We start from the raw sequence: 24116 nt of genomic DNA, 5'->3' as shown, positions 1-24116 counted from the left end.
AAGTGATTTTTGGTCCAAAACATATTTTGCTTTGTTGATTATTGAAATGTTTCTTGCCACCTTATGTTGCATATTTTTTGTATGAGATTTCCAGTTCATTTTACCATCTATTATTACACCCAAAAATCTAGTTTATTTTACCCTTTCAATGTCTTTTTTGTCTATTTGTATTTGCGTATGATGCTCTTTTCTACTGTTACCAAATAACATTATTTTAGTTTTACTGAGATTCAAACATAGTCTGTTTTTTGTCAAACCATCTTTTTAATTTGTTAATTTCTTCTGTTATTATTTGTATTAGCTTCTGTGTTGTCTCTCCTGAACAGAAAGCAATTGTGTCGTCTGCAAATAAAACTAACTTTAAGTCCTTTGTAATTTTGAAAATGTTGTTTATAAAAAGATTAAACAATCTTGGTCCCAGTATTCCATCCATTAATTTTCTACCGCTTGTCGCTTTCGGGGCTGGAGCCTATCTCAGCTGCATTCGGGCGGAAGGCGGGGTAGACCCTCATCACAGGGTCAACACAGATAGACAGACAACATTCACACTCACATTCACACACTAGGGCCAATTTAGTCTTGCCAATCAACCTATCCCCAGGTGCATGTCTTTGGAGGGGGGAGGAAGCCAGAGTACCCGGAGGGAACCCACACAGTCACGGGGAGAACATGCAAACTCCACACAGAAAGATCCCGAGCGCAGGATCGAACCCAGGACCTTCGTATTGTGAGGCAGACGCACTAACCCCTGTTCCACCGTGCTGTTGATATATAGACATATACATATATGTCTAATGTTGTTCATTTTCTCTACCTACAGTAAAGAAACGGCATCTATCTATATATTGACAAAAAAAACAATAACTTGTGTTATTTGGGAACAGTTGGTGATAGTTATGTGTAGTAAAACTTCATGAAACTCAACTCACCTTAATGTGTGTTCCTAAATTTGTGTTCGACGTCTTAGATGAAGAGCAATTATGAATTTGGTTTACAGGGTAAACAATTAAAAACTTTGGTTTTAGGCATTAATCTCTAAACGCATACATTTGTCTAAATTTAACCAAGGACTTATTCTTGTGGGTTTCTTGCATGTCGTCTTCATCACTCAAGGAACAATCTAATCTGCGGGATAGAATTTCTCTGCCATTTTAAAGCAGGTTTCTTTTTTTTTGAGTGGTCAGCTTGAAGCGTCCCTCTGTCTCTGTCTGTTATGATATTGATATGATATCAATTGTGACTAATCTTACGAACACTAACCAATCATCATGGATTTTCTCCGTATGTATGATTGTTCTCTTTCATCCAGGTCATAATATATCTCCATATATTTTTTGGCCTGGATTTGCAGTCCATTTTCTCTCTTTGTAGCTTTGACGTAAGCTACCTCTCTACATGGGTCTAAAAATAGCTAAACTACAGGACTCGCTACTTGTTCAATACGTAGTGACGCTACCGCCAAGCTACTGGGCAATATAGTTAAACTACATGTAGCGGCTTGTTACAACCCGTCACTGGTTATTTTTGTAGTTGTTGGCTTTGTGAGTCGTGTGTTTCATGTACTTGTCGTCGAGATGATGTCATCTTCAGTATTTGTCCTCTATTGAACTTGATGTAGATTTCACAGTTGGCGTTTCTAACTACTCTGAATTTTACCCCGCTTCCTTAACTCGTGTGTCAGTTTTAATGCCAGTTTGACTCGGTGTCTCCACAAAACCACTTTGTTGTTTTTGTTGGTGCGGTCGGGGCGCGACGATTCGTCGACATCGTCGAAAATAGTCGTGACGTCATCGCTTGGGTTTTTCCGGATGGACGCGAATCAGCGTGGCCACTCCGACCACATTGCAGGTGAAAATATATAAAGTGTGGGAAATGTTCCCCTTGTTCGTGTTAAAAACATGAACACCTTGCTCATTTTGAAGAGCACATCTTGTTTTTATGTCACTACTTTAGTGATACGGAAGCGTTTAAAGCGGGGAAATGTTGGACATCAGGAGGATGCGGTTTCAACTAGGTAAGATAGTTACAGTAGGGAAGGAATTCATATGGCCCCATTCCTGGGTGGCTTTTGCCAGAGAGGAACGGGGGAGGGTTAATCATTTTGCAATGCAGTCTGCTGAAAATGATGGAAAGTGCCATTATTATTATTGCAACTGACATTGTGGTCCAAGTTGGAATTGCCATATAAGACATTTGAAGATACTCAACACTCTACTGCCGCCTGGTGGCTAAAGTGTATAATGCACCCCCCCCAATTCGTCACGTTTCATGTGTCAGGTAATCTATGGCGAACAGGGCCATATAAATCCCCCCTACTAGCTATCTAGCAAGTGTGAGATTAAGTTGTGTGAAAAGTAACTTTAGCTTGCGCTGTAGCCAAAGCCCGTCAGCTAAAGTTTGCCTAAATCTATTCCAGTACTTTTTAAAGAATCTTCAGTTTGCAGTGCAATGGAGAAAGGCACACTAACGAACGTCTCACACACACACACACACACACACACACACACACACACACACACACACACACACACACACACACACACACACACACACACACACACATACACACACACACACACAATTAGGCACCAATTTGCCGGTATCGTAAGATAAAACATACAATCTATTAAATAGCTAAAATGTTACTAATTAATCAGTGATACAATTCTGCACATCGAGGCTATTAGATTGCCAAAAATGTTATTCAATAATCAACAATATACATTGTGCCACTTTTTAAAAACAGCATCACAAAATACGTGTTTGTTTTTCAGAAAGTTGGATAATTTTGGTGTTTAATGGTTTGTTGTTATTGCTGCTGTTTTAACTGTTCTTTTTTGACATAAAAATAATTGACTTATTTTTTTTTTAAACACTTGGCTTGTCCATCCATTCATCCATTTTCTACCGCTCTGGGTCCTTGCTCTTAAATGGACAAAAGGGCAATAGTTATTTTTATTTTGTAAGAGCCGGATGAGCACCATATTTACAGTATAAATACATATTTGTGAAATTTAGTTGTCTTTGTTGATAGGAAGCCCATCCCTAAAAATAACTCAAGCTGAATTTGAAATTTGATGGCTAAATTAGAGCCACTAAATTTGTGTACACTTTATAATCCGACTAGTCGGCTAATCGTTAAGATAGTCGATGACTAGTCGACTATGAAAATAGTTGTTAGTTCCAGCCCTACTTTTATGATGACAGGTGCGGTTAGGAGTTTGATTCTTTGGCCGTAAAATGATAAGATCCGAATCATCAATGATTTGATTCAGAATCGATTCACGATTCAACACAATTCTTGATTGAAACCGTTTCTCGCAATGTATTATTTGGTGCAATAATGAAAATGAAACTTTTTTACAACAGGTTGCAGGTTAGAAAAGCTCATTCTGGTTGCATGGAGATGGCCTGAAAAGGTCTTTATCAAAATTCCATCCATCCATCCATTTTCTACCGCTTATTCCCTTTGGGGTCGCGGGGGGCGCTGGAGCCTATCTCAGCTACAATCGGGCGGAAGGCGGGGTACACCCTGGACAAGTCGCCACCTCATTGCAGGGCCAACACAGATAGACAGACAACATTCACACTCACATTCACACACTAGGGCCAATTTAGTGTTGCCAATCAACCTATCCCCAGGTGCATGTCTTTGGAGGTGGGAGGAAGCCGGAGTACCCGGAGGGAACCCACGCAGTCACGGGGAGAACATGCAAACTCCACACAGAAAGATCCCGAGGCCGGGATTGAACTCACGACTACTCAGGACCTTCGTATTGTGAGGCAGACGCACTAACCCCTCTTCCACTGTGCTGCCCCTTTATCAAAATTAATTATTCAAAAAAAAAAAAAAAATATATATATATATATAATTTTATTTTTTAAATTTTGTTTGTATTTTCGATAATTTTAATCTTAATAATTATGTAACTTGGTATATATTTGTATTTCTAAACTGTTGTTTTATTTCAAATAAAGGGGATCGCCGTTTGAGTTAGGCATGAAAAGACATTAATCAGCAATGGCAATCTCATACTCTACTAAATTGGCCACTACTGATCGGTGGTACATCTCTAATACATTTATGAGGCTTTCTGGAAACATGGCTATGAGTGCTTGATTGAGTTAATAGAGACATCGTACACCTTAACACAATAGATCTGCATGCTAACTGAATTGGTATTGGTTGTTTTCTGTTATAGGACAAGCCAATCACAAAGAAGACAGCCCCTTCCTCAACAGTGGTGATTTGGCCAACAACAAAAATGATTTCTACGACAGGAACTTGGCCTTGTTTGAGGTATCTTCTGCTTCCATTTTATTGTACTTTTGAAGTACAGTGACAATAAAGATCCATTCCATCCCATTCAATTCCATGATCCGAATGAGGACTCTTTTAGCGTGGTTTAGCTTTAACCTTCCTTCTTCTCTACACAGGAAGAGTTGGACATTCGACCGAAGGTGTCCTCTCTGCTCAGCCGCTTGGTCAGATACACAAACATCACCCAGGGATCCAAGGAGCACGAGGAGGAGGAGAGTGCGGCGGCTTCGCGGAGGAAGACACCCAAGGTAACGCGATGCTTCACCTATAGCAACTTCCTTGTATGAAGCCTTGCGGACAAATAATTAGTAACGGTTCCAGAATTTGTCTCTTTTATAGGGATCAACCGAATAACGAGTATGATTCACGTAAAATCAAACAGTACCAATTTTTGATACATTTGTTACATGTGACGTGAATATATATATATATATATATATATATATATATATATATATATATATATATATATATATATATATATATATATATATTATATTTGTATAGCCCTTACCTTTGGGCTGATACCGAGGGTGACTGTGTTGACCAGTTTGACGCGTGTAAATGATAGAATGTCCAGTACTGTAGAACTGTGTTTGGATATGACAATCCGTTTATTCCAAGCTATCTAAATTAAATCAAATGAAGGTTGTATAACATAAAGTATACTAACCTTGAATGGCACATTATCACAGCATTGTCACGGCACGACAAGACACTACACCACATGACACGACACGGTCGAAAACTGTTTGTCCTCCAATCGCCCTGCCCATGCTCACACCTGAACCCAATTTAAGGAGGCTACCATGGTAACCGCACCATAGCAACAGTCCCCTCCCTGTCAACACTTCCTGGTTCTTAACAGGAAGTGGGCGGAGCAATCTGCCGAAAAGGAAATTCAACATGAGCTGAGACCAGCAATCAGTTAGAGAAAATAAAATAAAAACAATATAAACAAATATATATACAGTACAGGCCAGAAGTTTGGACACACGTTCTCATTCAATGCGTTTTTTTAATTTTCATGACTATTTACATTGTAGATTGTCACTGAAGGCATCAAAACTATGAATGAACCCATGTGGAGTTATGTACTTAACAAAAAAAGGTGAAATAACAGAAAACATGTTTTATATTCTAGTTTCTTCAAAATAGCCACCCTTTGCTCTAATTACTGTTTTGCACACTCTCGGCATTCTCTAGATGAGTTTCAAGAGGTCGTCACCTGAAATGGTTTTCACTTCACAGGTGTGCTTGAAGCTCATCGAGAGAATGCCGAGAGTGTGCAAAACAGTAATTAGAGCAAAGGGTGGCTATTTTGAAGAAACTAGAATACAAAACATGTTTTCTGTTATTTCACCTATTGTTGTTAAGTACATAACCCCACATGTGTTAATTCATAGTTTTGATGCCTTCAGTGACAATCTACAATGTAAATAGTCATGAAAATAAAGAAAACGCATTGAATGAGAAGGTGTGTCCAAACTATTGGCCTGTACTGTATTTATTTATATAATATACTGTATATGTGTATATAGAAAATATTATATATATATATATATATATATATATATATATGTAAAATGTATATTAATATTTACTGCCACTGCCACTAACCACAAGGCCTGTGTCCGCCCTAAGATCGGTAGGTCGTGAGTTCAAACCCCGGCCGAGTCATACCCAAGACTATAAAAATAGCACCCACCTCCCTGGTTGGCACTCAGCATCAAGGGTTGGAATTGGGGGTTAAATCACCAAAAATTATTCCCGGGTGCGGCCACCGGTGCTGCTCACTGCTCCCCTCACCCACCAGGGGGTGAAGAAGGGGATGGGTCAAATGCAGAGGACAAATTTCATGACAATCATTGGTACTTTAACTTTAAGTGTATATATATATATATATATATATATATATATATATATGTATAATTTTTATTTTTTTTATTTTTATATATATATATATATACAGTGTATATATATATATATATATATATATATATATATATATATATATATATATATATTTAATATATATATGTGTATATACACCCCCCCCCAATCATTTATGATATAAATGTTTAGACTACACTATTTACACCCAATATGTGTGTGTTTTGTTTTGTTTTAGCATCTTTAATGCATACATTGTATCAAAGTGCCCCCTCTACGATACATACAAAGAGCTGTGGAACACATGACTTTTAAAAAGTGCACCAATCCATACCGACAATCAATACATGTTTCCCCATGCTCAATAACCTCCGTTACTCCCCCCTTCTCTCTCTCTTTTTTTTCTCCCCCAGTCTCCTAACATGGGCACTATTATGGGTGTCTACTTGCCGTGCCTCCAGAACATTTTCGGAGTGATTCTCTTCCTGCGGCTGACGTGGATCGTTGGGGTGGCGGGCATCATGCAGTCCCTGCTGATTGTCCTCATGTGCTGCTCATGTGTTAGTACACACATATACAGTATACACACACACACATGCAACTGGGTTAATAATGCTGTGTTGATTTCTCCGCCAATGTGGGTCGTGAGCCGGCCAATAGAACACCACATCAGTGCAGTAGACACAATATTTAGGTTTGCACTGGAGACATATTTTAAAGGATACTGCAGTATGTGTGGATTTCTGCAGAGCCTCCATTACATCACGCTTACGTAATTGCTGTTGTGGTCGTATGAATTTCCAGGACACGCTATTAATATATTGATCATGTTAGGAAGGATTATGCACAATCAAATGGAAAATGTGCTTGAGAGTCACTTTCGATGTAAACACTTTGCCCTTTTTTGAATTTTGCAGACGATGCTCACGGCCATATCTATGAGTGCCATTGCGACTAATGGTGTTGTTCCAGGTAATGAAACTACAGTAGGGAAGGGATTCATATGGCCCCATTATAGGGTGGATGTCGCGTGGGAGAAAGGGGGGTGGGTTTAACCATTTTGCAATGCAGTATGCTAAAAATGATGGAAAGCGCCACTCTACATAGCAACTGACGCTATGGTCAAAGTTGGAACTGCCACAAAACACATTTTTAAATATTCAAAACACTGTAGCTATCAGGCGGCTAAAGTGGTTAGTGCACTCCCAGGTGTTGTCACTTTTCATGTGTCAGGTAAACCGTGACAAATGGGGCCCTACGAATCCCCTTCCTACTGTACATTTCAGTTGGTATTATAATATATGCTTACTAATTGACCGCATGCCCGTGTCTCCTTTGTCCAGCCGGAGGGGCCTACTTCATGATCTCACGCTCCTTAGGCCCAGAATTTGGAGGCGCTGTGGGCCTGTGCTTCTACCTTGGCACCACCTTTGCTTCCGCCATGTACATCCTTGGTGCCGTTGAAATATTATTGGTCAGTACGAACGAAAAACATTTTGTGGTCACGTCGCAGTTCTTCTTTTTATCATATTTGATGAGAAATATGTTCATATTGAGTCGTAATTCGTCACATAGTACCATTCACTACAGTAGACGCCTCGCTCCAGTTCATTCTCAAGTATACTTTACTAATAAATATTATATACTTTATACCTGGGTATAGGTTGATTGGCAACACTAAATTGGACCTAGTATGTGAATGTCAGTGTGAATGTTGTCTGTCTATTTGTGTTTGCCCTGCGATGATGGGGCGACTTGTCCAGGATGTACCCCGCCTTCCGCCCGAATGCAGCTGAGATAGGCTCCAGCACCCCCCGCGACCCCAAAAGGGACAAGCGGTAGAAAATGGATGGATGGATGGATGCATTTTAATAATAATTACGGCACACATGTATTCCCCCTTGGAAGAAAAGCACACACTCTGTGCCACAACACTAACCACCTGAAAAGCAGACATGACATCTGTAAAGCTGCTAAGTTGAAAGAAAAAATTGGTGCTGTATGAAAACAGAGAACATTTAAGTAAAAATGATAAGACAGGTCATAAATAATAGTATATATCATAAAAATGCAATAAAACGCCCCAAGCTACAAGAAGAGAAAATATTGTTATTTACTTCCAGTCAATCAGCTGTAAACTTTTATGATAATATAATTGTAATTATTAAGAAGTAGAGTTATACTTATACAACTTTTATCTTCCAATACGATATCGATTTTGGAGCCTTGAGTATTGAGCGATTGATTTGATTTGATATCAGCACGAATCGTACATACATTTATTATTTTATAGTGTTGAATTTGAGAAAATTCTCTATTAAGTGGAATAAATCAAAAAAAGAACAATGGAGATATGCTGTCTTTTAGTTGAGGTGGAGTGGTACTGTAATTGTTTTCTTTTTTGGCGACACCTAGTAGCCACAATAATTAAGTTAAAGAAAAACTGCACTTTTGGGGGGAATTTTGCCCGGGATTTTTCTGTGAGACAAGAACAAACACACTTCTTCCCTTTTTTCTGTGGGTTCTAAATAGTAAAAAACGGCCAGCACAAGGCAGCTAACAATGCAGGTAATAGAGATTCACCTGTTTCGCCTAGAAAGACCTCTAAAAGACCTCCAACGTTTTATATACATGCTGTAACCGTGGCGTAGCAGGCACATGCATGATAATATGTCATATTTACAGTATTTTGGTCATTTTAAGCATTACCGCAATTTGATTTCACCGAAATATAGCAATGAATGCTACTGCGTTCTTTCTGTGTTTGCTACCACTGATGATGGCAGACTCAACGACTACTACTCTGGGACAAATGGTGATCCATAACCTTATCTTTTTGAGCCTGAACATACAGAGGATGAGCTAAAACACTAGGCATCATGTAGCAAGAACATAAGAACATAATGAAACAGTCACTTACAATGTCTGCTCTCACTGGGAGGCCGACTGATGGGATGGTTGTATCTTTCAGCGGAGGATTTAGGCTCCCAGTTTAGCTGATGAAGTCAGCAAAATCTGCACTCCTCAGTTAAAAATTGCTGTGCGTGCACAAGCATCTTGCTGTGTCCTCCTAGCAATGTCTAGGTTCAGAGCCAACATCCACTGCTTCATTCTGTCTGGATTTTTAGCTGGTAGCAGGTGGAATTTCGAAGTTTCAAACTTTTTTCAAATTCAAAGGCGATTCAGAAGCAGCAACTCCAGTAGCAAACATTACCTTTCAGCGCTCGATAGTAGCCTGAGGCGCTGTGAGCAAGGCGCTGTGTCACTACTATTTCGAATGCACAGAAAAGGTAAACAATGCTTTTGTGTTTGTGGTTTAAAAAAAGGATTGCGATTGATGGGCAAAATTGGGGAAAAAAAGTGCAGTTTTCCTCTAAGCTCAGTAAGTTGAATGATGCGGACACATTTGTTACTGTATGATTTTCTGATATGCTATACTGCCTTGGAAACTTTTTATCTGTAATTAATATGCAAACATAATAATTTGGTACTTATTTATATTGACAAATGTGGTGTTTTAGACTGCAATATTATTCAATTAAGGACACTTATTTATGTCTAGCTTGCGTGGTATTATTGTGTGCTTAGCTGTTGTGTAGATGCTTGCTCCTAATAGCCTATAGCCATCAGTGACGTGCGGTGAGGTTCATGACTGGTGAGGCACTGACTTCATCACAGTCAGATTTATAAACATATGAACCCTAAAGAGTATCTTATTCACCATTTGATTGGCAGCAGTTAACGGGTTATGTTTAAAAGCTCATACCAGCATTCTTCCCTGCTTGGCACTCAGCATCAAGGGTTGGAATTGGGGGTTAAATCACCAAAAATTATTCCCGGGCGCGGTGCCGCTGCTGCCCACTGCTCCCCTCACCTCCCAGGGGGTGAGCAAGGGGATGGGTCAAATGCAGAGGACACATTTCATTACACCTAGTGTGTGTGACAATCATTGGTACTTTAACTTAACTTTAACTTTACACATACAAACTGTAGCACACAAAAAAGCACATTTAATAAAAAAAACGTTATTATGGTCTTACCTTTACTTATAAGTGTGGGAACAGTGGTGTTCGTGTTGGAGGAGTTGTGAATGAATGAAATATGAAATCCGTGCTGCAGTCTGCAGGTGTACCTAATGTTGTGGCCCTGCTGTCGTTTGCAGCTCCTCCAACGCGAGCATTGTTGTTTTTGCACTTTTTGGCTTCTTGTTGAGTGACTTTTTTGAGTGGGTTCGGTCTTGCACGTGGAGGGTTTGGGTGTTGGCTTTGGTTGGTGTGGCACTCCCGTCGGGGGGTGCGTTCTACGGCGGGGTGCATTGCCGGCACAAGGAGGCGGGATTACTGCGAGCCTCAGCCAGTGCGTCTTCGCAGCCGTTTTATGATCGCTCAGCACAAGAAATACTTACACACATACAGTTGTTGAGAAAATACACTGTACATTATATACCTCAGCTAACTAAACTATGGAAATGTATAATATAGTTCATATAGCAATACGGTCTCACTGCACAGCAGGCCAGCAGAAAGCCGAGTCCACAATCCATGTTGAGGCACAACTGAGTGACGTGCCTCAACTGGCTGCTGATCACAGCACCGTCTCTTCTCAGTATTTGAACGGCAAATGTGAAAATTCAGCGATTTTGAATACAAATAATCTAAAACTGGTGAAGTTAAATGGAAAATAACTTTATAGTATAATCACTGGATACATATAACAATGTAATTATTATTTTTTCTTTTTACATTTTTTTTCTTTCCATGATGGCAGGTGAGGCCTCCAGTGACTGCACGTCACTGATAGCCATGTTTACATTTTGTAAATGACTTCACCAAAATTCAAGATAAATTAACCTTGTGTGCTTTTTTACGTTTAGATGTTAACTGGCTGTCCAGATTTGCACAAGCAAACACACTGCAGGACTGCTTGTATTGGAGCGCTTACAACATTTGATACTTGTTTTTGTGCTGATATCAAATCGGGACATAAGAATTATTCTAAATAATATAACAAAACAATACCATAGGTTTAAAATATTGTAAAGATGTGTCATCCCATAATAATATTCTAAAAATTCTAAATTTTTATAAAATATTTTCAACTCGCAGCAAAAAAAGAAATACAAACTACATTTTATTTGAATCATTTCTCATATTTTTAAAATTAATTATACCCTTTTGTTACATTTTTAATTAAATATCCCATACTTTGTAACAATATTTTTGTACCATTCTGTGTATAATAAAATCTAATGATTCTTAAGTATTGTCTCATCTTCTATAAAGAGTTAATTTGTATTTTTTCTTTGTCTTCTTTAGAAATATCTCGTCCCCCAGGCGGCCATCTTTCATGCCACAGACCACCATGGGACTGACAGCGCGGTGCTGAACAACATGCGGGTCTACGGCACCGTCTTCCTCAGCCTCATGGCCGTGGTGGTTTTTGTGGGCGTCAAGTACGTCAACAAGCTGGCCTCGCTCTTCCTCGCATGCGTGGTTATTTCCATTGTCTCCATCTACGCCGGCGCCATCAAGTCCGCGACTCACCCACCAGAGTTCCCGTACGTTTGTTGAGGACAAAATATGTACCTGCAATGGCTGTGTGGTGGTTACCGTATTTGCCTGTTTTTAGGATCTGCATGCTTGGCAACAGGACTTTGGTCAGGGACCGGTTTGATGTTTGTGCCAAAACCGTCACCACGGGCAACACCACAGGTCCCAGTCAGCTGTGGGACATGTTCTGTCAGCCAGGGAACATGAGCAACGCACAGTGTGATGACTACTTCCTGCAGAACAACGTGACCGAGATCCAGGGCATTCCTGGACTGGCGAGTGGAATATTTCGAGGTATAATGACTTTCCATAGGAGGTAACGAAAGTTTGAATAACTGCATTAACCCGAGCTCAGGAGTAGGATTTTTTTTTTCATTTCATACTACAATACAGATGTAGTAAGTAGTACTAAGTCACTATTTGTTGTACGTTTAAACATTTCCTGCTCTATGGCTGTAATCACACTATTATACTTTGACCTCTGCGTACTTTTCTGCAATGACGCAACACCAAAGCTAAGTAAAATGTTTTAAATTAATCTTTAATTGCTAATGAAATTGAAGTCTCACAAAATGTAAGACTTTTACAGTAGGGAATACAATCAAATAGCCCCATTCCTGGGTGGACCTCGTTTAGGAGAAAGAGGGGGGGTTAATCATTGTGCAATGCAGTGTGCTGAAAATGATGGAAAGCGTCATGCTACATAGCAACCGACGCTGTGGTCAAAGCTGTAAATGCCACAAAACATATTTTAGGATATTCAACGCAAGTGGATAGTGCACCCCCATATTTTGTCACGTTTCATGTGTCAGGCAAACCGTGATGAATGGGGCCGTATGAATCTCCTTCCTACTGTATGTGGCAGAATAACAACACAACTAAGAAAAAGCAAAAGAGAAGTCTCACAAAAAAAATGCCAAAATCATGTCGGATTTGAGATCATTTGACCAAAATATGATTTAAAAAAAAGGTTGAGTCACGATAGCGCATTGTTGCTTTTGGCGTAACCCCAGGATGCAGAGACAGTAGGCGAAGTGCAGATAGGAAGGTTTTCTTAATTAAGACTTGGCAGGCAAAAATCAGAAAGAACATTAGTCATTGAAACAGTGTCACAAGGAAAGATAAATGTTCATATTTATATTGTATACAACAGCTGGTGGGAACACTAATTACTAAACAAGGGCAGGTGTGGAAAATTAGTGTCCATGGAAACCAAAAGTAAAGTAAAGGAAAGAGGGTAGAGAGCACAGAAGCAGACTAAAACATAGGGAAAAAAAGCTACTGAACATAAATCAAGCCACGACCCGGGCAACAGATCATGAGAATTTGAAGGACAATGGGCAGTTACATTTAAAAGATGGCTGCACCAGATTTAGCACCATGCTAATTTTCATCTGTAGTCCTCTTATGGCGCATTTAGCATACACAGTTACATTTCACTACATTAAAAATACATAACAAGATTGAAATAACATAATAAAAAGCAATTTAAAATACAAGTGCAATACATAAAGTGTCAGTTACAAATCAGTGTGCAACATTGCCAAGTTGCAGTATTTTAGCAGTATTATTTAAAGTGCAGAAGTATATAAAGTGCAATATTTTTTTTTTTTTCAAAATCCACATAACACAGTGTAGTATCAATCAATCAATCAATGTTTATTTATATAGCCCTAAATCACAAGTGTCTCAAAGGGCTGCACAAGCCACAACGTCATCCTCGGTACAGAGCCCACATCAGGGCAAGGAAAAACTCACCCCAGTGGGACGTTGATATGAATGACTATGAGAGACCTTGGAGAGGACCGCATATGTAGTAGCCATCAGATGGTACCTAAAGGGGTATCATCATATCCAATTGCATATGTAAACAAGATGGCATTATTACAGTATTGGACTGGTACTCAAACCATCCTGATTTGTGATCAGAGGCAGGCGAGTCCCCTGATCACTAATCAAGAGCAGGGACAGGAAGATGAACAAAAATAAGCGCTAGACTGGAAGAAACACTAAACACAGGAAAAACAAAGACTCACACGGATCGTGGCAGTTTGTTTTATATTTGCGCGGGCTCCATCTAGTGGTACGCCAAAGAGTGTTTTATTTTCCTATATTCAAACACAGTGTTACCGTTCAAACTGTGTGTAATGTTACAGCGGCCAAAAATATTGAATATACTTGTTAAATAAAACCACAGTTTTTTTAATGAATACTTAGGTCTATTATGCTACTGTATTTTTAATGTTGGTCTTTATGGTGGTACTTGGAGAGCCAAGTGTTTTCTGAGGTGGAACTTGGTGAAAAAAGTTTGAGAATCACCGGCCTAGAGATTTGCAGTACTTATGCAAACCAAAACGTGGGTCCAAGTGACAGCGGAGTCAGAGCTTTTCTTCCTAAGACTCACACACACTCAAGACCTGGAGAGAAACACACGACACAGACACAAAATCATACACTCCATCAGTTGATGATTCCAACACAACATCCTTGTGGGAGGTAATAAAAACTAAGAAGGACTAACTTGTGCGTGTTGTTGTTGACAGACAACATGTGGGGCGACTACATGCAGAAAGGTGATATCCTGGAGAAGGAGGGCCTGGCGTCTGTAGACCCCCACAGCACCACGGAGAACTTTGGCATGTACGTGTCAGCAGACATCGCCACGTCCTTCATGCTTCTGGTGGGCATCTTCTTCCCGTCCGCCACAGGTAAGTCAACGGACATTTATTGTGGATCCCATTCTCGTGACCATTTTATGGACATACTCTGTTTCCGCACGAAGGCATCATGGCAGGTTCCAACAGGTCCGGAGATCTCCGAGACGCCCAAAAGTCCATCCCCATCGGGACTATTGTAGCTATTACTACCACTACAATCGTCTGTATCCTTATTTTGGTGACAACATCAAGTCAAATTTTCAGACTGATGTCATTGAATTGAAGTACCTTGACTTTTTGTCTGGAGATATAACTTCTGTTATCCTGTTCGGGGCCTGTATTGAAGGGGTAGTCCTAAGAGACAAGTAAGTCCGATTGTGTCGTTTCCGGGATGTTCTTACCCGATTCTCAACCAGTCTGTGCTTTTAGGTTCGGGGATGCAGTGAGGAACACCTTGGTGGTGGGCACTCTCTCTTGGCCGTCCCCTTGGGTCATTGTGATTGGTTCTTTCTTCTCCACGGTGGGTGCAGGCCTGCAGTCGCTCACAGGAGCGCCCAGATTACTCCAGGCCATCGCCAAGGACAACATCATCCCTTTCCTCAGAGTAGGACACTCGGCGTACATTTCTTACTGCAACCTTTTTGCATTGCTGATTACTCTTGCTTGGCTTCAGGTGTTTGGTCATGAGAAGGCTAACGGCGAGCCGACATGGGCGTTGTTACTGACTGGACTTATTGCTGAGCTTGGTATCCTGATTGCCTCGTTGGATATGGTGGCTCCTATCCTTTCCATGTAAGATAACATTTTATTTGTTTTGACCTAATCTCCAAGGCAGATGCGTAATAGAAAGTAAACAGTAACAAACATGTGCTCACTTCAACATACTGCACCATGAGCTTGGTTTAATGAACCATTGTGGTCACTTGGTTACCACTTCACTTCAACTTAAAGACAGCATACGTCCATTCCAGACTAGGAATAGGTACCGCTCACATTTGGGCCGATACGGTATCATTTCCCTGTACCTGGGAATCGATACCAGTACTCAACGGTACCAATTTTTGTTACTTTTGTCTGTGTTCATAAATATGTTTTTGATTATAAAATCTAATTTTTTTTTATTGCGATATTTTTAAATTTGTTGATGATGCTAAATTCTGTCTCTTGTTTCATTATCACATTTCTGAGTCTCAATTGCAGTTACAGTATGACATTAAGTTTCAGTTGCAAGTCCAAGACTTTAAATGGCAGTAGTGTACAGTTTAAGGCAGGCCTGGGCAATTATTTTGACTTGTGGGGGCCACATTTCGAGAAAAAAATGTGTCTGGGGGCCGGTATATCTATTTTTATGAACACTAATACAAAACCTCACAATAATGTTTGATTGAGTGCTAAAAACGTCATGACAAACCACCTTAAAAAACGTAATGGAATTTTTAATTTTTCTATAAAGGATAAAACGCTGAATATTGACAAAATATGAACGTCACACTCCCTTTCGATCGACACATTTTACAATCAAGTGAAACGCAACACAAATGCAACAAACAGTGAAATATGAACGCGAAGGATACAAAATAAACCCACCTACAATCTGATGTATGTGATATATCAATAAGCTTTCGAACTTTGTTGTGAAAATCTCCTTCCGCGTCTGTGGAAACGCTTCCCGCCCAACACTGCTTGGTGCCTCGTCTGAGCTGCTGTGATGTAGATTACCATAGGAACTAATTAGATGACCATAGTAACTAATTAGATTATTATAGTAACTAATTAGATGACCATAGTAACTGGTATTTTATGCAAAAGTGCAGATTCCAAGCATTGAAATACTTTGTATAGTTGAAGACTTACGGTCATTAGAAAACATCACTGCACATCATAATGGCAGCTACACTTTCCATCTTAAAGATCTAAAAAAATTATTTGGGAATGTCCGGCGGGCCAGATTGAAAAGCTTAACGGGCCGCATGGGGCCCCCGGGCCTTAATTTGCCCAGGTCTGGTTTAAGGTGTGTTTGTTGTTGCGCCCTAAAAGGGTTAATAATGTATTCGTGTTACTACGCACCAGCTTTTTGATTGTCACTTGCATCTTCGTTGTAGTTTTCATTTACAAACTTGAAGAAGTTGAAATTGCCATTTAAAAACTGCTGTTCAGTAGCATGTCAATAGCAACAATAATGTATATTAGCATTAAGCGAGCATATTTTTAGGTAAAAGTGGTGCCATATTTACCTTGCGTTTGAACGTTTTTTTTGAGTCAATTACTTTGTTGTCATTGAAACATTGCAACATTACCCAGAGGTAGTTTGGCGGAGTCCGCTCTCAGTGCGGCTGGAGTGATCGCCAAGTACCGAAGTACAAAGAGTTGGCAACTGGGAGTGATGTCACGCACATCCCAGGTACCAAAACATGGCACCGTTGGAGTTTATGTGAATCGGACCGGCCTCATTCGGTTGGTACCAAAAAATTACCGGATTTGATACCCATCCCTATTCCAGACATTTAATAATAAATAGTGATAATGATTTTCATACCTGCCATTTATCTTTATTCGACTAATTTCACTTGATCAAACTTAATTTAACATTACACACTGCAAAATAATTAAAGTATGTATGATTGGTGCTGATAGATGAAATAAATAGCGGTATTGGCCAATACTTAAAGCTCCAAAATCGGTATAGTAATGAAAGTCAAAAAGCCAAAGCTGGTACATTTGCAGGTTTAAATTCCGTCGATAAGACCAAAGTATTTATGTAAAATCAAACAGTGTCATTTTTTGATTCCTTTGTTGCCTGTGACGTTCACGTCCGGCTGCAGACTAATCACCGGCACAAGCACTTGGCAGGCAAACAAGCACTCAAAGTCAAACTGCCTCTACTGTAGATAATGTTACAATTTTCCATTCCGAAAAAACAAGTATGTGAAGTGAAGTGAAGTGAATTGCATTTAGCGCTTTTTCTCAAGTATGCCTGATAGAAGACGCTCAAGCGTTAAGTGAGGCTTCACTTTTCTAAAATGTGCTCGCTCTATGCTAATTTGCCATAGACATGCTGCTGATTAGCATTAGCAATTTCACATGTTGATTTTAACACCTCTAAATTTGGGAATGAAAACTACAACTAAGATGCTTGTTACATTTAAACAGTTGGTTGTAATAAGTAAAGTACTTAAAGTATAAACACTTTGTAGGGCTCAAAATAAGACTAAACTGGCACGTTTAACAGAACGGCACGGACAACTCTCTGGCTGGGCAACACACCTTACCATATACACTACTGCCATCTAACGTCTTGGATTTGCAATTGCATGCAAAGTCTACTATATAATACTTGCAAATGAGACTCAAAAGTGTAAGAAAACATTAATAACTGGACAGCACAATTATGATAATCAGCAAAGTTGAGAAAAATATTTAATTATTACAAAATTAACATTCAAACATTGGTACGGCAGTACAGATGATATTGATCAGTATATTGTATATTGTTGACAGCTATCTCATAGTGTCAAATCCAAAGGGAGTATTGTTATTACCTGTTTTAAGTTGTATTATTTGTTTTCAATCCCGCAGGTTCTTCCTGATGTGCTATCTCTTTGTGAACCTGGCCTGTGCTGTGCAAACGCTGTTGCGCACGCCCAACTGGAGACCCAGGTTTAGATATTACCACTGGTGAGAGCAACTTTAAAAACAGTTATATTCCAGTTGAATGGGTTCTTGTGGTTGTGCTCGCTGTGTGAAAATGATGAGGCACTTAATTGGCCAACAATGGAGGATCAATGAGTTACACGTTCTTATTGATTTTCCCCTCAGGGCTCTGTCCTTTCTGGGTATGAGTATGTGCTTGGCCCTGATGTTCATCTCGTCCTGGTATTATGCCATTGTGGCCATGGGCATTGCTGGGATGATCTACAAGTACATTGAGTACCAGGGGTATGTCCTTTGCTGCACTTTGCATCTGTCTTATATGTCGCCCTAATCTTTTATTTTCACGTAAAAACAGAGCCGAAAAGGAATGGGGAGATGGAATAAGAGGATTGTCGCTTAGTGCTGCACGTTACGCCCTTTTAAGGCTAGAAGTGGGACCCCCGCACACTAAGAACTGGAGGTATAGATACACTGGAATCCCCCCCCACACACACACACACACACACACACACACACACACACACACACACACACATACACACACACACACAGCTTGTCATGTATTTAAGGTACATAATATTAACCCTTGAGACCCTTTAAAATTAAGTTACCTTAGTTTTTAGGTCCCAAAATGGTCCCTCTCATCAAAATGTATTATATATATATTTTTTCACTTTCACCACATTTTTTCAACAACTCCAGACCCGACCTCAATATATATATATATATATATATATATGTATATGTCCAATAATATCGGCAGGCCGATATTATCGGCCGATATATGCGTTAAAATGTAATATCGGAAATGATCGGTATCGTTTTTTTTATTATCGGTATCGTTTTTTGTTTGTTTTTTTGTTTTTTTATTAAATCAACATAAAAAACACAAGATACACTTACAATTAGTGCACCAACCCAAAAAACCTCCCTCCCCCATTTACACTCATTCACACAAAAGGGTTGTTTCTTTCTGTTATTAATATTCTGGTTCCTACATTATATATCAATATATATCAATACAGTCTGCAAGGGATACAGTCCGTAAGCACACATGATTGTGCGTGCTGCTGGTCCACTAATAGTACTAACCTTTAACAGTTAATTTTACTAATTTTCATTAATTACTAGTTTCTATGTAACTGTTTTTATATTGTTTTACCTTCTTTTTTATTCAAGAAAATGTTTTTAATTTATTTACCTTATTTGATTAATTTTTTAAAAAAGTACCTTATCTTCACCATACCTGGTTGTCCAAATTAGGCATAATAATGTGTTAATTCCACGACTGCATATATCAGTTGATATCGGTATCGGTTGATATCTGTATCGGTAATTAAAGAGTTGGGGAATATCGGATATCGGCAAAAAGCCATTATCGGACAGCCCTATATATACGTATATCACAGCATTTTTATTGCCGTCACACCTTGAAAATATGTTGGGGTTTTTTTTTTACTTGAAAACAAATTAAAGTAATATATTAAATTGTAACCCCCAGAAGAAATTACACAACGTCCGACACTATTTTTAACTTTTATTACCAATCTTATGATAACAAATGGCACAGTTCCAATAGGTTTTACCTCCTGTGTATACTGTAATGCTGAAAAAACATCTACAAGGTCTTAACATTTTTTTGCTCTAGCTATGAAAATATTAGATTTATAATTCAATCAATCAATCAATGTTTATTTATATAGCCCTAAATCACAAGTGTCTCAAAGGGCTGCACAAGCCACAACGACACCCTCGGTACAGAGCCCACATAAGGGCAAGGAAAAACTCACAACCCCAATGGGATGTCGATGTGAATGACAATCAGTGTTGGGTTAGTTACTGAAAACCAGTAACTAGTTACAGTTACTAGTTACTTTATTTAAAAAGTAACTCAGTTACTAACTCAGTTACTTACACCAAAAAGTAATGCGTTACTGTGAAAAGTAACTATTTAGTTACTTCTTCTACTTTTTTTTTTTTTAATCTCCGATTAATGCTCTTTTAGCCTTCATTTCAGTACTGTTATTGCACTGGAGAATAATACAATCTGTTGATCAACTTGACATGCATTTGCATCACTGAACTCTGCTAAGCAATGTGGTCTACATACAACACACAAAGACAAAGGGCCAATTTATTTCAGGCCAGAACAAATTGACAAAACTATTTTAAATAGCTGCAACATAACATACATAAGTAACAAACAGCATAATAACACTAACACTAACCACGTTAAACCCAGATTCCGAACTAACAAAGGTCTTAACTCATTCTCTTTCTATGCCACATCAATATGGAATGCACTCCCAACAGGTGTAAAATAAAGGGCATCTCTATCCTCCTTCAAAACCGCACTAAAAGAACACCTCCAGGCAACTACAACCCTAAACTAACACCCTCCCTTCCACATAATACCTCTTCGGATTGTAAATAATCAAATGTAGACACTTTTTCTTATACTTTCTGATCTCTCTCTCTGTGTCCACTACTTGCTGTACATATCCTACCAAGTCAGTCCTACACTGTTTCAATGTCCATTTCTCTGATGATGCAATTGTTGATGACTGAAGTGTTGATACCAACCAAACCTACCCCCCCCTCCATATCCCACACCCCGGATTGTAAATAATGTAAGTAATTCGTAATTCAATGTATAAACTCTGATGATTATCTTGTGTGATGACTGTATTATGATGATAGTATATATTTGATAGTATATATCTGTATCATGAATCAATTTAAGTGGACCCCGACTTAAACAAGTTGAAAAACGGATTCGGGTGTTACCATTTAGTGGTCAATTGTACGGAATATGTACTGTACTGTGCAATCTACTAATAAAAGTCTCAATCAATCAATCAATCAACAACATAGCTGTAAACCTGGCTTCACCCAAGGAAGGCACACGTGACATACACAAAGCCTAACCAGGCAGATTTGAATTGTTGTTTTGGGCAGTAGACGGGATCTTTGATCCAAGACACAACTTACATTTAACTAAAATTGTATTTTCTTTGTGCTCGAAAAAAGAAAAGAAGTGAGAATATCTCATACTTGCCAACCCTCCCGAATTTCAGTGCCTCTCCCTGGGACAACCATTCTCCAAATTTCTCTCGATTTCCAGCCGGACTTAAGGCACGCCCCCTCCCGGTCCGTGCGGATCTGAGTGGGGACAGCCTGTCGTCACGTCTGCTTGGCCAACCAAAAAGTAACCACAGAACACTATACCGTATAGTCGTATAGTGTTCTGTGGTTACTTTTTGGTTGGCCAACGGTTTACGTTGTATTGCGCACCCCCCTCCCCTCCCCTTCCCACACACACACACACAGAGAGCGCAGAGGAAGAATCAGAAGCACGTCTCTGCTTCGCTGCATTAAAACACACTCAGATCTTCTGTTTCTAGCCGATACTACATAAAAAGTAACGTAAAATAACGCAGTAACGCATCATGTAGTAACGGTAACTGAGTTACTGAATATAAAAAATAACGCGTTAGACAACACTGATGACAATGAGAAACCTTGGAGACCGGATGCAATGGACGTCAAGTGGGTCTGACATAATATTGTGAAAGTCCAGTCCATAGTAGATCTAACATAATAGTGAGAGTCTAGTCCATAGTGGGGCCAGCAGGAGACCATCTCGATTAATTATTCCTACTTCACATTAATTGTTTTTTGCCGCGATCATGTCTGGAACCAAATAATAGCGGTATGCGAGGGACAACTGTTCCTAAAAAGTGTGTGTCTTCATCGGACTAAATGGGACTGAATATGTCTTGAGGATAAAAATTATAGTCATACAATATTTGAAAAAATTGCAAAAAAGGGTACACAAAAATAATTTGCCTTAAAACTGAACAATGTGTTGAGAATTAAATGTAAACATTTGGTTCTCTAATTTGTCCTTCTTGACTGTGCACACAACCTTAGACCTCAGCTGTTGGTGCTGTCCAAGCTCGATGAAGACCTTCATGTCAAATATCCGCGACTCTTGACCTTTGCGTCGCAGCTGAAGGCGGGAAAGGGGCTGACCATCGTGGGATCTGTCATTCAAGGGAACTTTTTGGAAAGCTATGGAGAATTGCAGGCGGCAGAACAGGTCAATTAAGCCACCTCTCAACAACCACACGTTGAGTGTGATCAGAATTGATTGGTTTATTGATTCATTTTTGTATGTTTTCATTCCAGACCGTCAAGAACATGATGGATATCGAGAGGGTCAAGGGTTTCTGCCAAGTCGTGGTGGCGTCCAAGGTGCGGGAGGGCATCGTTCACCTGATCCAGTCCTGTGGTCTTGGGGGCATGAAGCACAACACAGTGGTGATGGGCTGGCCGTACGGCTGGAGGCAAAGCGAGGACCCCCGAGCATGGAAGACCTTCATCAGTAAGACTCTGAATCCCATACTACACATTGTAAATTCAGTCCTATAGATTTACACACCTGAAAATACTGTACTGACCCGAAAACAAGCCGACCCTTCATTCTTTAAAACGTCCATCCATCCATCCATTTTCTACCGCTTATTCCCTTTGGGGTCGCGCTGGGCGCTGGAGCCTATCTCAGCTACAATCGGGCGGAAGGCGGGGTACACCCTGGACAAGTCGCCACCTCATCGCAGGGCCAACACAGATAGACAGACAACATTCACACTCACATCCGCACACTAGGGCCAATTTAGTGTTGCCAATCAACTTATCCCCAGGTGCATGTCTTTGGAGGTGGGAGGAAGCCGGAGTACCCGGAGGGAACCCACGCAGTCACGGGGAGGACATGCAAACTCCACACAGAAAGATCCCGAGCCCGGGATTGAACCCAAGACTACTCAGGACCTTCGTATTGTGAGGCAGATGCACTATACCCCTCTGCCACCGTGAAGCGTAAAACGTATTTAGGAAAAATCCACAACAGAAAAATCAACTTTGCATTGCAGGATAGCATTTTTAGCTAATGCACGATTATGGAAAAAAATTATAATCACACTCATTTTTATCCATATGGTTGTCGGTCTATCTGTGTTGGCCCTGCGATGAGGTGGCGACTTGTCCAGGGTGTACCCCGCCTTCCGCCCGATTGTAGCTGAGATAGGCTCCAGCGACCCCAAAGGGAATAAGCGGTGGAAAATGGATGGATGGATGGAAATCACGATTATTAATCATGATTATTTGCTATGTAAGCTAAAGGATTTGCGGTAATGGGATGAACGTGATGACATCATGTAATTTGTAATTAAATAGTCTCATAAAAAGGCTAAATAAATGTTATTAACATATTTAAAAAAAAAAAGATGTTTACATATATTAGCCGCACCGAGCGACACCGAATATTTATTTACATACTTTAAATGTTTTCTAAAACGTTGCCTGTCACATGCCAGTAAAACGGCTGATCAAACAAAATAGAAGTCACCGTCTTGAAACCACTAACTGCCGAAGCCAGCTCTTCAATCAGCTAAACAGCCTCAAGAACTCCACTGTGACATTTTAGTAAATTTACGAAACAGAAATAAAACTAAAATAATGCCATTGTAAGTAATACTAACACTGACACTTGTAAATGTGTTAGCATATTTGCTAATGCTAACGACGCTCGCTTGTTTATTACATCACGATAGCACGGACTAATGTGCATGGAAACCCTCCTACAGATATCACACATGGGAAAATTTAGTAGGGGCGCCAACATTTGTTTTATTTATTGCAATTCTTACTTCTAATGATTCTTAATCGATTTAAAAAAATCAAAAGTTGATTTAAAAATGTTTTTAATAAAATAATAATAATTGTTTTGAATTTTTCTTTTTTTAATCTGTCCTGTCCAGCCATTCAGGCAAATCATATGGTTGATGTATATGGCCATATCTGCTGTACACATTGACTTCAGAAAAGAGAAGTGTTGGATACTTCTGTTGTTGCCTTGTTTGTATTTGACTTTATGTTTGGGTAGAATGTTATTAAGCAAAATTTTTTTTTTTTTTCTAACATTTGTTTATTGGACTTTTGACATACAGTCCAGGAATACAATTAAACACATGTCAAATGTTC

The 24116-nt window shown here is 39.5% G+C and overlaps 1 protein-coding gene across 1 annotated transcript in view; it reads left to right on the top strand.

Moving 5' to 3' along the window:
* Positions 1–24116, top strand: part of slc12a4 (solute carrier family 12 member 4) — a 50198-nt gene that overhangs the window by 17655 nt on the left and 8427 nt on the right. The window contains exons 3-19 of the mRNA XM_061964531.2: positions 4203–4300; positions 4438–4569; positions 6628–6774; positions 7132–7186; positions 7558–7688; positions 11530–11771; positions 11843–12057; positions 14307–14471; positions 14546–14644; positions 14728–14785; positions 14850–15024; positions 15094–15212; positions 17997–18095; positions 18237–18356; positions 18427–18531; positions 22005–22173; positions 22263–22458. Coding sequence (XP_061820515.1) covers positions 4203–4300; positions 4438–4569; positions 6628–6774; positions 7132–7186; positions 7558–7688; positions 11530–11771; positions 11843–12057; positions 14307–14471; positions 14546–14644; positions 14728–14785; positions 14850–15024; positions 15094–15212; positions 17997–18095; positions 18237–18356; positions 18427–18531; positions 22005–22173; positions 22263–22458 — 2325 coding nt within the window. The remainder of the gene's footprint in view (positions 1–4202; positions 4301–4437; positions 4570–6627; positions 6775–7131; positions 7187–7557; positions 7689–11529; positions 11772–11842; positions 12058–14306; positions 14472–14545; positions 14645–14727; positions 14786–14849; positions 15025–15093; positions 15213–17996; positions 18096–18236; positions 18357–18426; positions 18532–22004; positions 22174–22262; positions 22459–24116) is intronic.

This window comes from Nerophis lumbriciformis, linkage group LG06, assembly GCF_033978685.3.
Source record: "Nerophis lumbriciformis linkage group LG06, RoL_Nlum_v2.1, whole genome shotgun sequence".
Lineage (NCBI taxonomy): Eukaryota > Metazoa > Chordata > Actinopteri > Syngnathiformes > Syngnathidae > Nerophis > Nerophis lumbriciformis.
Note: the sequence above shows the minus strand (reverse complement) of the source record. Positions and strands in the feature narration are given on the sequence as shown.